Source organism: Lepisosteus platostomus, chromosome 9, assembly GCF_059453375.1.
Source record: "Lepisosteus platostomus isolate fLepPlt1 chromosome 9, fLepPlt1.hap1, whole genome shotgun sequence".
In the NCBI taxonomy this organism is placed as follows: Eukaryota; Metazoa; Chordata; class Actinopteri; order Semionotiformes; family Lepisosteidae; genus Lepisosteus; species Lepisosteus platostomus.
In genome coordinates, this window is record NC_142619.1 from 55,173,915 (window position 1) to 55,189,562 (window position 15,648).

Here is a 15,648-nt window from a genome sequence, read left to right on the forward strand (position 1 = left end):
TTTGGGGTTAGAAAGAATTAGCATTGATGACTGCATTTCTACCCATAATAAAGATTTAATAAACCGTAATAAAGTAAAATGTACACAGTAACTTGTTAAACCTCCAATTTACACCAGTAGATGAGATTTCCAGGTACTGTATGCACAACCCCATATTCTGCGATTCAGAAGAAGGCAACAAAAGGTCCAGTGATGTGATGAGGCCTTATTACATTGTAAATAAGCAGGCTTGTGAATACAATCCAACAGAAATATTACCCTAGAAGGTTTTGCTGCTAAATGGAACTTGTTAACTCTGCGTGCAGATCACGATGGAAACTTGATGACTTTCTGCAGTGAAATATTTGTTGCATCTCCTGTACTTACTTCACTTGTACAACCCATTACATTAGTCAGTGACTAGGGAGAAGGAAGGGCAAATTCACATAACAATTCTCGTCAATTCTTGCTGTCGCCCGTGGTGAGACATACTTTAATTTTAGAGGGAAAGGTACAATCCAGGTGTAGATCTATTAGCATATCCCCCAGTACTGATTAAAACATCCAATGTGAAGTGATCAGGTCGTCATTAGCTTTTTGAGTTCTGGCCTCGTCCGTTGTGCTGGATCCAACAACTATCGTCTTCAACGTGGAGGTACCAATATGATGTTGTACTGAAGGAAAATATACAGTACTACAGGATACCGACGTTTTAGCTTCTGTTCTGTCCTAAACAGACTACTGTTGCAAAGTATTTCCACGAAAATGAATGGAGAATACAGTAATTGCAAGAATATGATTCAACATGCGCGTAATGCACTGTGGTTTAATGATTAATATTTAATTACGTACAAGTGATAATAAAATAGTACAAAACTTGATGTGATAGCCTCTTCTGAATGATTTACAGAAATCAATATACAGTAAGCACGGTTAATATTGTCCCACGCGATGTCTTTACTCATTGGTAAATCTGTTTTGACTGTGTGAATTTCCACTCAGATATTCTTATACCACTTCCTGTCTTCAGCTTTTAAAATTAGATGGATCTCTTTTCCAGAGCTACAAGTTTCCCACGATGGATTGGTTTTCATGTGTCTGTCTTTTCCTGGGAAAGAGATTAAGCAATAGAAGGTCTTTACTGCCTAAATATGCAAATACCGATCGAAGCGCTTTAAAACCTGTAAACTCGTTATAATTACATTACACGAGGACATACGAGATTGTGTTACAACATAAAATCCACAGACTTGCAATCTGAAGTGTCACTGACGATGAATACATTTCACTGGTCGTATTTATTTGATCACGGTTGTAAAACATTAAGTGACAGGCGCAAACCTGTTCATACTGCACTGTATGTTGGAACGGTAACGCTAAGTAAAATAAATGATGTAATTCATTTCCGTCCAGAATTGACTGCACTGGTGATTCTTTCATTCATATCTCTCAGCCTACACAGATCTACAGTACGTCATCCCACTGGATCAAAATACCCCCCTTTGAAGCCCGCTGCTCAGTTTTCACAAGGGAAGAAGTCAGATTGTCACCTCGATCTCTCCACACTGAAGCGATCTCTGTTCCTGTCAGAAGTGCAGAAGAATTCCTTGTCAGACGAGCTCCATAATCACCCCAGTGTCTGTTCCGCGCAGTGCAGAAGCGTGCTCGTCTTGACTGGCACAATGCAAGCAGTGCTCTCGCATGGCTTTGGAGCAGGGCGCCTGCTGAAGTTGCCCTTCTAGAGAAGAGGTCAGGGGTCATAACAAAACCTTCTGGAGAGCCGCAACTGGCCCTGGGTTCAGCCGTCTTTATCTTTATTGAATGAATGCACGCCATTATCATCGTCCCGCATTGTCGTAGAAAGCTGAGAGCTGCAAACACGAGGACATTTAGAAAGAAGCAAGATGCTAATGGGACATTACAGGTTTTATGTGTGTGGATTTATTGTTAAGGACAGTTCACACACACACACACACCTGTAAGGTTATTTATGAGACGCCTATTTTGCGGCACCGTGTCTGATGCTTTGCATGCGTTTTCTCCTTTGCTTTTTTAATCATTTTGTGAGGGAGACCAATCCCTTCATGTTGCAAAACCCCAAGAGGGAGACGTGACGCGGACGTCATCTCAGCATTTACACATCATTACTCGGTTACCTGCTTCGAGGCGGTTGCGGTTCGTTCTCTGGAAGTCACTTGTAGAGCCTTGGCTATCTTAAAATCTAAAATCAGGTTCACGGGAACTTAATCGAGGCAATAAAAATACAATGAGTGAACCATTCCCCCCCACATAAAAGCTACAGACAGCAATGTGGAGAATACTGTACCTGCCTCATGTGTACTGTATAGGGATTAGTTATCCCCTATTTATTGCAATAGGTCCTGAATATATGACAGCTCGTTTCCAGACGTGGATTCATTTTCACCCGCTGCTCACGTCTGCATAAAACATGCCTCCAGATTTCCGCATGACAGGTCGGGGTGATCGCGAATCGACCAGTCTCTCTCCCGCTTCTCCCCGCTCCACGTGCTCACCCCCTGTCTCTTTAAGCACCCAGGCGATACCTGTCAGGAAAGGCGACAAGACACACCTTCCTTGTTTACACCCCCCTTTTTATTCGAGCGGGGCTGAGAAGCCGACAGCAGCGCGACCAGTGAGCCGGGAGGCTGGCGTTTCGCAAGCACGCTCCCGCCCCCCCCCCGAGAGGTCTGCCGCGCTCGGCGCGCTCTGCCTCCGACCCCGTTGCCTGGGCTCCCGTGTCCGCGCGGCGAGGACGCGCACTTCCAGCGCTGGAGATTGCCAGACATGGCGGCGGATCTCAATCCGGAGTGGCTGTCTTGCCTCCCGTCTTCTTGGAGTTATGGGGTCACCCGGGACGGACGTGTCTTCTTCATCAAGTAAATATCGAGTGGATACAGACCTTGGGATACATAACCCCTTTCCCCGGCTTGAATGTGCAGCTCACGCTGTTTTTATACGTTGTTTCCCTTTTTTTTTTATTTCTTACCCACAGCGAACAGGCTAAGAGTACAACCTGGTTGCATCCAGTCACTGGTGAGGCCGTAATTACTGGACACAGGAAAACTCCAGGTAAATGCTGCTTTGCCGCTGGCCGGGGCGCCTTTGCTGTGCACTGGCTTTGGTGTCGCGGAGGGACCAGGGGGGACTTTAAGTCGCGTTTCCAGGGGTCTGTCGGTCGTGTCTCCAGAGTACTGCTGGTATTGTTTACCGGTGTTCAAACATTAGGGCAAGAAATCTCAAGTGCGTCTGTCAGTGCACCAGCAGTGCTGGAAACGCACGCTCGCTCGGTAGCAGGTAAACGTGGGAACTAGAGACCGGCCAGAAAAAAAAAAGTAGTTCGTTCGTGTCGGAGAAACCTACAGAATTGGTTTCAGGGGGTTGTCTTGTCATGTCATTACTTTTTTTTTTTGCGGTGGTGGTTGTGTTGAACGGTGCAACCTGCCACACGCGTTATAACGTAGCGTGGGGCGATCATGTATAGTCAAAAACCAGCGCCGGGGAAAAGTTGCCCCCTCGTCGCTTGATTTTTTTTTTGTGTGTGTGTGTGTGCAGGCGGACTTTTGGTAGCAATCGGGTAGCGATCGCAAGTCCGGAGACGCCGCCGGGCGAGCGTGTTGTAGCTCGGTCAGGTAGCTGGAGCGAAGCGGGGGTGCGGCGGCGCTGGCGATATGAGAGAGGCGCTAGATAAAAAAAAATAAATAAAAATAAAATAAATGATCAAACCACGGGGAGCCCGAGACGCGAGGTCTTGCTTACAAATGAGCCTACGGCGTGTCGAGTCGGTGGACCCGCTGATTTCCCCTAAAGGAAAGAGAGGAAAAAGGGGAGGAATTTCACAAATACTGTCCTGCGACGCGTGTGTTTGTTGCTGTTGACACGGAGCCGTGCGAGGAACAGGCTCTTCTAAAATAGCATTACCCCCGCGTTTAAAAGCCCCGTACGCCCGTTCGCTCCGCGTAAAGGTTGTGCAGTTGTGGCAAAAAAAATGCGATGAGAAATGATCAGCCTGCTCCTCCGGTAGCGGTCTCGCCGGTTGTGTTATCACCGCTGGTGCTGCAGTAGAGCGGGAGCGGTGGAAAACAGCCCAGTGACCCACTAATGGCACTGCGCATCGCTAAGCAGAGCAGGACAGCGCCTGCAGGTCACCAGCATCTGTCTCTCCCTGCTCTGTAAAGTTATTAAGTGTTTTTTTTTTTTCTCTCCTTCTTCTGTTTTACTTAGACTTGCCCACTGGCTGGGAAGAAGGATTCACGTTCGAGGGAGCTCGGTGCTTCATAAAGTGAGTTGGCATCCACCCGCAAACAGCCGGCCGTGTTTAAAAAGCTGCGGAGTTTGGCGTCGTGCTTTTTGACACTTGGTGACTCTCGGAAAAGCGCCCCCCTCTCCCCTTTCCTCTACTGTCTGCCCTCTTTCCCTTTTGGGATGTTTGTAAAATCCCCCCCCTTGCTGCTTTGCAAGGAGAGAGGGTAAAAGTGCAGAAAACGAGGTATCTCTCCCAGAGCTCACCTTTACTGTCAGACTGAGCTGGAGTTTTGGAAGTCGGTGTGACTCAGCCCCCTCTCGGTTGAACAGGCTTGACTTGTATGACAGCACACCTCCTTCGGGACAGAACATCAGGTCTCTAGTTTGTACACGTTATTTCAGAGCCTTGGGTTTATATATATATATTCAAAAGCAGTGGATTTTGCTGTCACACTGCTGAAAGGTGATCTGGGCTGCAGAGACTTCAAATGCAAGCCTGAGTTTCTCTAAATGCTCTCTTGGAGGAGAACTTCCCTGCTGATGGGTGCTGTGCATTTGCCCTGCATTGAAAGTGGTAAAACGTTTTTTTTTCATGCATCGGTGTTAAAGTCCGTATGGGGTGTTTGTTTGGGGAGATGCTATGTGAAGCCATTTCTGTCTGGTGGTGAAGGAATAAACTGATACAATTTCTTTCTCTTTTGAGTGCGGTGGATCTAGCTTTAGAATGTAGAGGAACAACTTGTGCAAAAAAAAAAAGCTTTCTCCTCCTTGAAATGAGATAGGTCTAGTTATTTACTAGTTTAAATATGTTTAATGGAGGGCTATACAAATGGAAATGAGCATGCCAGAGATAATAGATTGTATGTTGTCCCTAGGCTGTTTTATGAAGGAAATATATTTGCTTTTTGCCAAGACTGATTATTGTGTCATTATTTTGTGTTTAGCTCTGGAAACACTTCAGCACTTTATCAGTGATTCATTCATTCACACAAAGGATGCTTCCATGTCACACTGAGTTTTGTGGTGGAAATGATGTTAAGATGCACTATTCATTCTATGCCATTTTTGGACAGCTGATAAAACATGATTTTTTTTTTATTCGTAATTAGAGTGCACAATGGTGTCGGAGCCTAAGCTGAAGTTTATATGGTGTGAAGAGGTAGAGTGCAAGGTTGGGCTGTCAGTCGAGTTCTTTTTATCTTGTATGCATTTTAAAAAACATTCTATAGGGTTCATGTACACCTGTCAATATAATATTAAATACACTCATCAAGAATCTTCATATTTAATATGATTTGAGCTTTTTGCATTCTGGAGAGTGATTTTAAAATGTACTGTACCTGTCATCTTGGAGACAAAAGTCACTTTTTAGAGGAAGGCGTTTGGCCCATCTATCCTGTTTGATATTTAGAGGCCTATTGATCCAGGAATCTCATCCAGCTGTTTCTTGAAGGATGTCAGGGTATCGACTTCATCAAAGTGACTGGGCAGCTTGTTCCAGCATCTTTTTGTGTAAAACGCGTAAAGACGTACCTCCTGTCCTGCTTGAGGGATCTCATTCATCTTGTTCTTGAAAGAACCCATGGTGCTGGCTTCAACAACAACAACTGCGGGGCTTGTTCTGACTTCTTGTTCTTGGGGAATATGTGTTTTTCAAACTGTATTAAAAATCATTAGTAGAATCATTAATCATTAGAGTTCACAAGGTCACATTTTGTGACCAGTTTGATCTTTTTAGGAAGAAACTTTTAGAAATCTTCAGCTAAATTTTGGTAAAAGACTATATCACATTAAACCATCCTAATAAGCAGCAATATGTAATATCATTATGGGTGTATATAAATCTTTTAAATACACTCTATGCTTGACTCTTCTGAAACTGTTTTTAAATCTACATTGAATAGGTGTTAATCTTCGGCTTTTTATGTATTGTTTTGCCTGAATTTCTCCAATAAGTCATTCTCTTTGTACTGAAAGTATATAATAGAAAGTTTCCTATCTTGAATTCTTCATTGTTATATATTGGTGTATCGGATCAAAAGCCCTCACACTGTGTCTATAGTTTGGTTTGGAGGTATTACCTTGTCTGTCTAATTTGCATCAGTCAATAATGAGGTAATTTTCAGCATAATTTCTTGTATCTTTAAGTCCTTGTAAGTTGTGTATAAGTCGCAGAGTGGTAGCTTTGCATGAGTCTTTTAGGGTTAATTTTTGGTTAAAAGCAAAAGGCTGCTCATGAGACTCGTTTAATTACCATAATGAATTATTCTGTGACTTTAACGGGCATTTAAGACGCTGATTGATAAAACTACATTTTTATCTTGCAGCAGTGGTTAAAAAAGGTCTTACTTATCGTTTTTCTGTGTTGCTTGTGATCATAAACTGTTGCGATGTGTACCCAGTGAGGAAAAAACAAAAACCAAAATAAGTACAAACACCCAGATGACATGTTCTACTCTTTTAAAAAAGTAGCCTGTTCTGGTTACCTCTTTATAGACAGCGGACCTTGGAATTGTTCTACTTTCATTTCCCTAGACCTAGTTTAAGTGTGCTCTTGTGCCTTACGCAATCTTTGGATTACCTAATGTAGCGATCATGCAGGTATTCCATAGTTGTGCTGATAAGATGAGGAACATGGTACTGTTTGTGCTGCAGTAAGATTTTAAGGTAGCTTTGAAACTTCCTGGTGAGCATAGAAAGAACAAGAAGCACTTTTCTTTTTCTTGGGTACTTTGTTGGCCTTGTTTTGGTGTAGCTGAGATTAAAGCTACAGTAGGTCTGCAAGCTGCCAACGATTTAAAGGGATAAGGATTTTTTTTTGTTCTTGCTTTGAGCCTTTTAGAAGGAGTCAAAAGATTATTTACAAAGACAGTGGGGAAAACTTTGCCAAGTATTATATTTACACAAAGACAGTGGGAACAGCCTACCCAAATATTATATTTATACCGTATAAATATGTATTATTTCACAAAATAGTACACTAGTCCAGCAGTGGTCCCATTGTGCTTTGAACTTACAGTATTTCTTGTTGATGGTGGGAGATCTCAGAAGAGTTTGTTGCCTTCTCTAAGAAATAGACAAGTTAATTAAAATTAAAGCACTGAAAATTGGAACTGCAGTGGGCTTCAACTGCAGGAGTATTACCAAGCCGAGGGAGCTGGCTAGATTTTCAAGCTCTTTGATGATTGCTCTTCATAAGCACACCATGTTTTGAGAGAGAGGGCAGCCCCAGGAAGGACTGAGATGTTGAGGACATGAACTGTAGCTGACACAGAAGCCCAGGGTAGACCCAGGAACCCAGTGTGGCCTCTGTAGTCGGAGCTGCTCGGTGTGTTTGATGTATTTTAACTTTCCTTCTGGGTCTGGCAGTCATGAGGTGCCTGGGGAACAGTACAAAATAAACTGTTTATAAAGCATTATTCTCCCCTCTCCCTCTACTGCCAAATAAATTGCTGTTGTGCAGTGTTGAGACTGCTAAGAGATTTTTTTTTTCTTCTCAAACCTCAGAACACTCTTTAAGGGTATGAAATTGAGTCTTACCTACTAATAAATGCATTAGCTAAGACTCGGGAGAAGTGCGATTGTGAACCTACTGCATGAGCTGCATAGCAATTATCAAGACTTTTCATTGTAATTATATTGTTACGTGGAGTAAAACAATCTGAGCATATTCGTAGTAATGTTTGAAGAATTATCTCCTAAATGGAAAAAGTAGCTAGCATCGATGAGCTGCCAATTGGGGAAAAAATAAAAAAATAAAGGTCACGTGTGCTGCTGAGGCATTGTCTTTCCCTCAGTGCAGTGTGGATTCTAACAACATGTCTAATTGGTGAACGTAAAGGAGGTGTGTGTGAAAAAACAGGCACAAAATTAAATACTGATGCAGGGGTTTAACTGAGCAGTAAGAGTCACTTGAATATCCTTGTATGCCCAGATATTTGGAGCAGGCCAATGCTAAAGAAATTAAGGGTGTGTATTGTTATTAATGTTTTGTCATGCATAGCAGGGGAAAACTTCTATTCTGTAATCCTTTAAATAAAGATATTGGGACAATATTCAAAGCTTTTCGCTGCAGTGCAAAATTTGTTCCGCTCTTTCTACCCTGAGGTATGCTTATGCCAGAATCCTAAAATTGGTTTTATGTAAAAAGTGTTATTTTGTAATCTCTTCACCACCTTCTCTGCTGTTGCCCCTTTAAGCTGTACAGTTACTTTCCGGAAAGTGGCAGCAAAACTTTCCTCTGAAGTGGAAAGCTTTGAAAACTGCTCGGTGTTGTGCAGTAGGAGTAGCATCGTGAAAAACGAAGTGAATTAAAAAAAGATGAAAGCAAGAGAATAACGTGTACCGAAGACTGTGGGTGTTGTTGTGAGGCACTGGCGGACTGTAGCAGCCTCCTGTCAAGGAACACGCAGGATTCAGGTGTGAATGTTTGTGTTTCGTTTTCCAGTGGCAAAAAACATTCGAAAGAATAAAAACTTCAAAAAGGGATTCTCAAAGCTGTTTTCCTACAGAGAAAACCTTTCCCTCCACTTTCACAAGACAAATACTTCCGTAAGTTTGAAGGTATAGATATGTAGCTGATATGGGGACAAAATATTCATTGATTTTTCTTTATTTCTTTATTAGCCCTATACAATTTCTTGCATTAGGAATGCGTCTTTTCGCATACCCCAGCTTTTCTCCCGGGAGACACAGACACAGAGACAGGGAGAGAAGCTTGGGGTCAGAGCACAGGGTCTGCCATTGTACGGCGCCCCTGGAGCAGTTAGGGTTAAGGGCCTTGCTCAGGGGCCCAACGGAGTAGGATTCCTCTGCCGGCCGCGGGATTTGAACTGACAACCTTCAGTCACAGGCGCAGATCCTTAACCACAGAGCCACCGCTCCGCTCCGCTTTTGAAATAGCAAGTAAAGGTTAGAAAAGTTGGGAAAATGTGCATCAGAGGAACAAGTAAAGGTTAATTCCACGCTGACGGGTCGAAAGGAGAAACAGTGTTTCAGCTGCGGAGCCTTCTTCAGGTGTCAAGCGCTGCAGGTTTTGAATTGAGGGGAAAAAATAAAATGTTTTGTCAAACCCCAAAGTTTACACTCTTCTTAGTGGTCATGACCTGCACTGTCCTACAGTATATCCTGTTTCCACAGCATACTGTCCCAGAAAATGGGGCTTACAAGGTATAATTCCAAACATTATGTTCCTACAGTGACGCTCTTGAATTCCCCTTATGAATTAAGCTATAAATATCTATAAATAGAGGTCTGCTCAGAATGTTATTTTTGCACATTGCCGAGTATTCTTGGGAGAGTAATAGATTGTGCCACTTTTCTTTCTTGCTGCTGTTAATATTGTTGAGCCATCCTTCTGTTGAAAGTTGGTGCACCTGAGTGTCTCCAGCTGCACTTCTGAACTTGTCAAGGGCTATGAAAGAAATAATGCTTAAATGTGTGTTATTAATCTCCTTCCTGAAAGCACTTTTTTTTTTCTATCTACAGTGCTTGTTTGCTGCGAATATACTGTAGGTGAGGACACTGAGCCTGAACTCCCAGTGAAGACGAGTGTCTGTGTTGTTACCTTCTTGGAAACCTCTATGCCTTATGCCTGTTGCATAGGCCAAGGTTATTATACACAAATGAATTTCAATTAAATTCTTTAAGCTTTTTAAAAGATGGAAGACATTTGTAATTGTTGTATTAACCCTTAGCCAAAGCCACAAACACTCATTCTGGGAGTATTTATTATATTGTCATTCTCACCTGTATCTCTTCATTGTAAATTGATCAGCTATTAAGAGTTTACTATTCAGAATTAAGGGGACATATTCCTAATTAGGATGTAGGGGAGAGACTCTCTCTAGTTCTGTATTCTTAAGTTGTTGATAATGCTAAACTTTCACTAGGGTGCTTTTTAAATTAAAGTCTAGAGAAGCAAGCAGATCTATTACATACATCAGTTAGCACTGGCAATCAAATAAGGGCCAAACTGGAATGAAACTGAGCAGACGGAGACTTGCCAGGATCAGAGTTGAGAAGCAGACAAAGTCAGTCCAGCAGCTTCCTTCAGAATCAGCCTTAAACATGAATCAGGGGACACAAGTCAAAAAGTAAGGGGAAGTGTATTAATAATGGAGAAAAGGACCTCCTTTTGTACAAAGGGGCATGGGGAAAAGGCTACCCAGCTATGTGGTTGAAGCTGACACCCTGGCTTCCTTCCGAAATGGCTAGATGGGAATCTTGGATTAATCGGCAACTGAAACCGATTGGGTTATAAGGGCCCAATGGCCTCCTGTCGTCTGTAACCTTTCCTCTGGTTCTCCGGTTTAGTAGCACACTGGTGGCGGAGATTATCCGTGTGCTCTTCTCATTACTGAGATTCATTGCCTTTATTGTTTATGCCACATGATGAAATGACTCCTTCATAAACTCGTCATGTGAAGGAAGATTTTTCATAAAGTGCCCCTTGAGTTGAACCATCAGTTATTTGCCTGTTAGGAGTTGTGGCTGAGAGTTAGGGGAGCAATAATGAAGTTAACAAATGCTGGTTAGTTTACTATTTCATATGGCCTACATTGTGGAAGCTGCCTTTTAAGTGTTACATATTTTAAGAACCTGCACGTCCGTGTTCTTCCTCGCGAATGAAACTTTTAAGGAGAGGATTTTATGGAGGCAATGGATTTTGCAGAAATTCTATTAGCCTAATATTTCAATTCAATTCCATTTATTTTTATATAGCACCAACCCCCTTTGGGCATGCTAACATTATACAATTAAAAAAGAAATAAATGAATGAAGGTATTAATCCATCTATCATGTCTTCTGTGTGTCAGGACTCCATGCAGGTGTCTGTAGACCAGCACAATCCTCCTAATATTTGTTTGCTTATCGCATGTCTTTATCCAGTGTGTGATATCCAGTATTGAACATTTACTTTGCGTAAATACAAGGAGCATTAGGGTCGATAGGCATGAGATGTGAAAGCGTAGAGGAAGCAAAGGTGGGAGAGCAGGTCAGGGAAGGGTAACCATTGAAAGAGAAAGATATGGAAATAGGTAAGAGGGAGAGGTGAAATATAGGAAAACCCTGACTTTCCCCTCGTCTCTTTTCCCATTGCCTTGTGTACGTATTATTTCTAATGTGTGCGTTAAATAGAATAATCCCTGCTGTGGGTTTGGAGTGTTACCTTTGTGGTCATGGCTGAGAAGCTTTAAAGTGATGTGAAAGGTGCTTGTGCTGTGAAAAAGCACAGTACAATTACTGTGTGATAGTACAGCTTTATTATCAAAGTACCGTACAGTCGACTGTAATAATGATGATGGTGATAGCAGTGGTAAGTGTGAATGTTCTGTGCAAAAGTGTTCTGGCTAACGCAAATATTTGCTTGCACAAAGTTGTGTGGAATGTTCCCCTTATGTAAGGCGGGGAGTTTCTGTAGCGATTGCAGTAGTATTATACTTCACTTTTAAACCATTTTCAGATACCTCAAACCACTGAACACGCAACACAAATAATAAAGACCACAATAAATGTAGTGTAATGAAATGGACCTTCAGAGCAAGAAATATATTTTTTCCACCTGTTATGACTGGTGATCATTTTGACAAAAGTAAGAGAGCAAATGGTTAAAAGCACATGAAGGAGAAACTTTTGAAAGATCTGTATGCATATATTATTAGAAAAAAAAACACTTGAAATAGCGTATTTTTAAACCAAAGGACTGAGTGCCGAAGCAACTAAGTAAGCACGCAGATCAATTAACAGCATCAATTAGCATTGGTAATTTAAAAGCTCAGCTCCAAAGAGCACTCACAGACGCAGTGGTCCTGCAGCCTATAGGCACACGACCAAATTTAATGGCCTCATTGATGAGGTTCGTAAAAAAAAAAAAAAATGCCCAAATAGCAGAGAAGTCTGCCTTGAATAGGGGCAGAGGAAGAAACTCCAAAACGCAACTCCATTAAATAAATAGTATCAACATCCGTAGAAAGAGACTCAAACCTGTGAAAGTAGCAGTAGGCGTAGTAGTCATGACTGTAGTAGGTGAGGCTGGCAACTAGTTATTAAAATAACCTGGAGTACTCGAGGCATAAGAGCGCGTGGGGAGGGAGGGCAGCCGTCCCGAGAGAAGTTAAGATTCACTTGGTTGCCAGTTTTGTGAGTCGGGGGGGGATGGAAAGGGAGAATCTGAAGAGGGTTTAGCCCGGCCGAGGAGTTCCGATCGGGGAAAAATGGATGTTGAGATCGCTGTGGTCGAGGGAGAAGGGAGGGAGATGAGGAGGAGGTGCGTACCTTTTGAATTGGGGAAAGTTGTGTCGTTTACGTTGTTACTTTGTCTTGGGTTGAACGCAGGTGAGAGCAGCTATTCTTTGTTCACATTGATTTAATATAAACAAATGATTTCATGTTATAATGACTTTAACTGTGTTGTATTTAAAACAAAAGTGCAGGTAACAACAAGGTCTCTTCCAGCACTCATTGCAAATGTCTTGTTGAAGACGCATTAGATTACACCATGATATGAACTTGGGTCTGCCAAGCTCTGACTGTATTACTTTTAGTGTTACTTAAAGACGATAGTGACATTTTCCCCAAGCTGCAATCACTCTGAATCTCAGGTTATGTGATGTGATGAATTCTGGATTTTCTGAAGCATCCTGTAGCTTTAGTTGAAACACAGTGTTTTAGGTTTCAGTTCTATGTGATCTCCCATTCAGACAACCTGAAGGATTTCATGGTTGTGTCAATCAGGAAGTTACAGTCAATGAATATCTCACTTGGCTGAATGTCTTTAGAGCCTGGAACGACTTTTTGCAGACATGAATGCATTGATCGGTTGGTTAACTTGAGCACATATGTACTGTAGGTTCAGAGTGAAGAAATAGCGTGAGGAAGTACTGGACGTGTTTTTTGCTTTGAATTGTACGTGGAACACCACGCATTTTTTTAAATCTTCCAAACATGTCTGGGATAGATACAAGGGGTAATTGAAATTGTGTTGTACTGGTCAGTCTAGCTTTCTCAGTTTCCCGTTGTATCATTCGTTTTAGATTCCCACCTCCTGAACAAGTGCAATGCATGATGAGCGGGGAAAAAAAATGCTTCAGCTTCTCCTCTAAAATAATTCTTAAAAAAGGCTATAGTAAACAACAGTTTAGAAAATGTGTAAAATACGCCCAAGACCGTATTTCAATAAGAGTCCTGGAAAATAAGTCATGGAAGTCATAGAGTATTTAAATATATTGATGCTTACAGATAATTTTCCTTACTTTTTTTTAACTGCCAGTGAATGACTAAACAATGTACACTGTAGTTAATGCTTGTACATCAACACTTCTAGCTTTTGAAGTCCTGGCTCTAGACAGAAAAGCACGCCTAACGAATAGCAGCACTTTGGAAATTTGCCTCACAGCTGTGAAGGCTGCCTTCTAGACTGAAGAGCTGCTGTGCGGAAACACAGCGAGCCGTGTTCTCTCTTTCAAGGCACTATGCAGTCTGCAGTGATTGAGAAGACCCTGCAGTGGTCACAGCCAAGGTGTTTTGACACAGCATGATGAGCACAGTGTGCTTTTTACTCGCACTGACTGCTCAGCCCGTCTGTATCGGCCAAGGCGGAGGGCGTGAAGCAGTGTTCTGCCTGCAGGCAAGCTCTTGGAAAGCGATTTCCCTTTGATATGTTTTATGACTTCATGCAACACAGGTCTTCCTTTCACAGAGCCTCCCAATTTCCCTTCTTCAAATCGGCATTATTTTAAATAATTACGCTGTTATTTTTGTTGCACTAAGAAGTCTTTTCAAGGGTGTGAAAGTACAAAATATAGATGCAAATATAAATTGTTCAAAACTTTTTTTTTTTGCTTTTGACATATAGCCATTCCATCAGGCAAAGGTTGTAAACTTTCATAGGTTTTTGTGAATGTAATTACAATTTTGATCCTTACTTTATATTTATAAATCCCCCTTTCAAATATAAATGTCATGCTTTTGGCTGAAGTATAGCTGCTGTTGGATACTATGATGAGATTCTTCTTTATGCCCATCATTGTATGTAAAATTAATGTAGAACAGATATCTGGTTTTTATTTAATTCCAGTGGGCCTTAGCTGGATCTGCCTCTTATTAAGGCGTCTGTACATGTCATGGACATTCATTTTCCTGATTTCTCTTCTGAGTTCACAAGGTATATCCTAAGTGATTGAAGGCATAGCACATCTCTCATTTTAGAGGGGGGGAAACGTGAAATCTTACATGACACGGGGTTCTCTTACAGTAGTCTTGCAATGATCTTGGGTGACGTCAAATTCAGCAAATGACGTTGCACTCGTGGCATCTAGATTTATAGTTATACTCCCCCAAGGAGCCAAGTTTTATAACATGGCTGGACAGAATTATAAAGATTAAAACATGGTGTTTTTTCACAGTAACAGTATACATACACGCAACATGTTCATCTCCATGTAAAGTCCAAGTTTTTAAATACTTTTTTTCGTAATGAAGTTGTTTGGTCACCACCGAACATGTGGTTTCTTTGTACTGCAAGTGCAGCTTTCCCTCGTCTCCTTGTTCCACAGGCTGTGTACGACTGCATTTTCTAGAGCAGCTGGCTAATATGTCAAAATTCTAAATCTGAATAAGTGTTGGATAATGGATAAGAATGTATAAAAACATTCATAAATAGTTATTGTTTTGGAATACAATAGTTCTCTGATTGGGCTCCATTGAAAGATACTTGCTGTATGCGTCTTAATTAAAAAAAAAAATCCGGTGCCAAAAATGTACGTTATAATGGAAAACTGAAATCATGACGGTATATAGGTAACATTTGTTCCTTGGCACCTGTAATTACATTTGGTTTAACTTTTTATGGAAAGATAATTGCATTTGGGCTGTGAGTGGGCATTTAATCAGTTGTAAATAATTAAACAATTCATAACCGAGTTATAACAAAGCCACTGTCTGAAAGGCGCAAGAATGGCTAAACTCCATCATTCAAAAGCTCATGGTGTAAGTCCCGTGGCAGCAAAAAAATTGCAACATAATGGATGCCTAGGACTTCTTTCAGAGTCTTATAATGTTTGTAAAAGGAGCTATTGATTATAGCTGTAGACTAAAAGGACTCATTTCTGCTCTTGCTGTTGTATTCATCGGGTTTTGTTGGTCAGCACATAGCAGTGTCTGTAATGGATTAAAGATGGTGTGAACCCAGAGCAGCTGATGCCTCCCACCATCATGCTGGAAAGTAACCCTTGTAGTGCCTGGTGGAGCTGGGTATACAGTGCAGGGACCTTAGGTGTCCAGTCCTGCTCCCTGGTGGCTTGTGTGTCCTGCAGGTCTATAACACAGGAGCACCTACCTGAAGAACTGGGAGACATTGTTAAACTGGTCCTGTTTAGCAAGAAGCCAGCTGGCTCATCTGGTGGT

General features: G+C 41.8%; 1 protein-coding gene and 1 long non-coding RNA gene across 20 annotated transcripts in view; one reads left to right on the forward strand and one right to left on the reverse strand.

The window, feature by feature from the left end:
* Window positions 1–791: 791 nt before the first annotated feature.
* On the reverse strand, window positions 792–2,564 carry LOC148655271 (uncharacterized). Its single transcript, XR_015941235.1, has 2 exons — window positions 1,530–2,564; window positions 792–1,087 (listed from the first exon to the last, which is right to left on the reverse strand). It is a non-coding gene; the product is annotated as an uncharacterized LOC148655271 (long non-coding RNA).
* A 78-nt stretch (window positions 2,565–2,642) lies between these two features.
* Window positions 2,643–15,648, forward strand: part of plekha5 (pleckstrin homology domain containing A5) — a 172,190-nt gene continuing 159,184 nt past the window's right edge. For 18 of the 19 annotated variants that reach the window (XM_088645674.1, XM_088645691.1, XM_088645677.1 and 15 more), the window contains exons 1-3: window positions 2,643–2,876; window positions 2,993–3,069; window positions 4,222–4,279. In XM_088645674.1, coding sequence (XP_088501800.1) covers window positions 2,785–2,876; window positions 2,993–3,069; window positions 4,222–4,279 — 227 coding nt within the window. In that variant the 5' untranslated portion in view covers window positions 2,643–2,784. Of the gene's footprint in view, window positions 2,877–2,992; window positions 3,070–4,221; window positions 4,280–4,500; window positions 4,817–15,648 lie in introns of those variants that run through there. The other variant, XM_088645688.1, reaches the window with a different exon arrangement.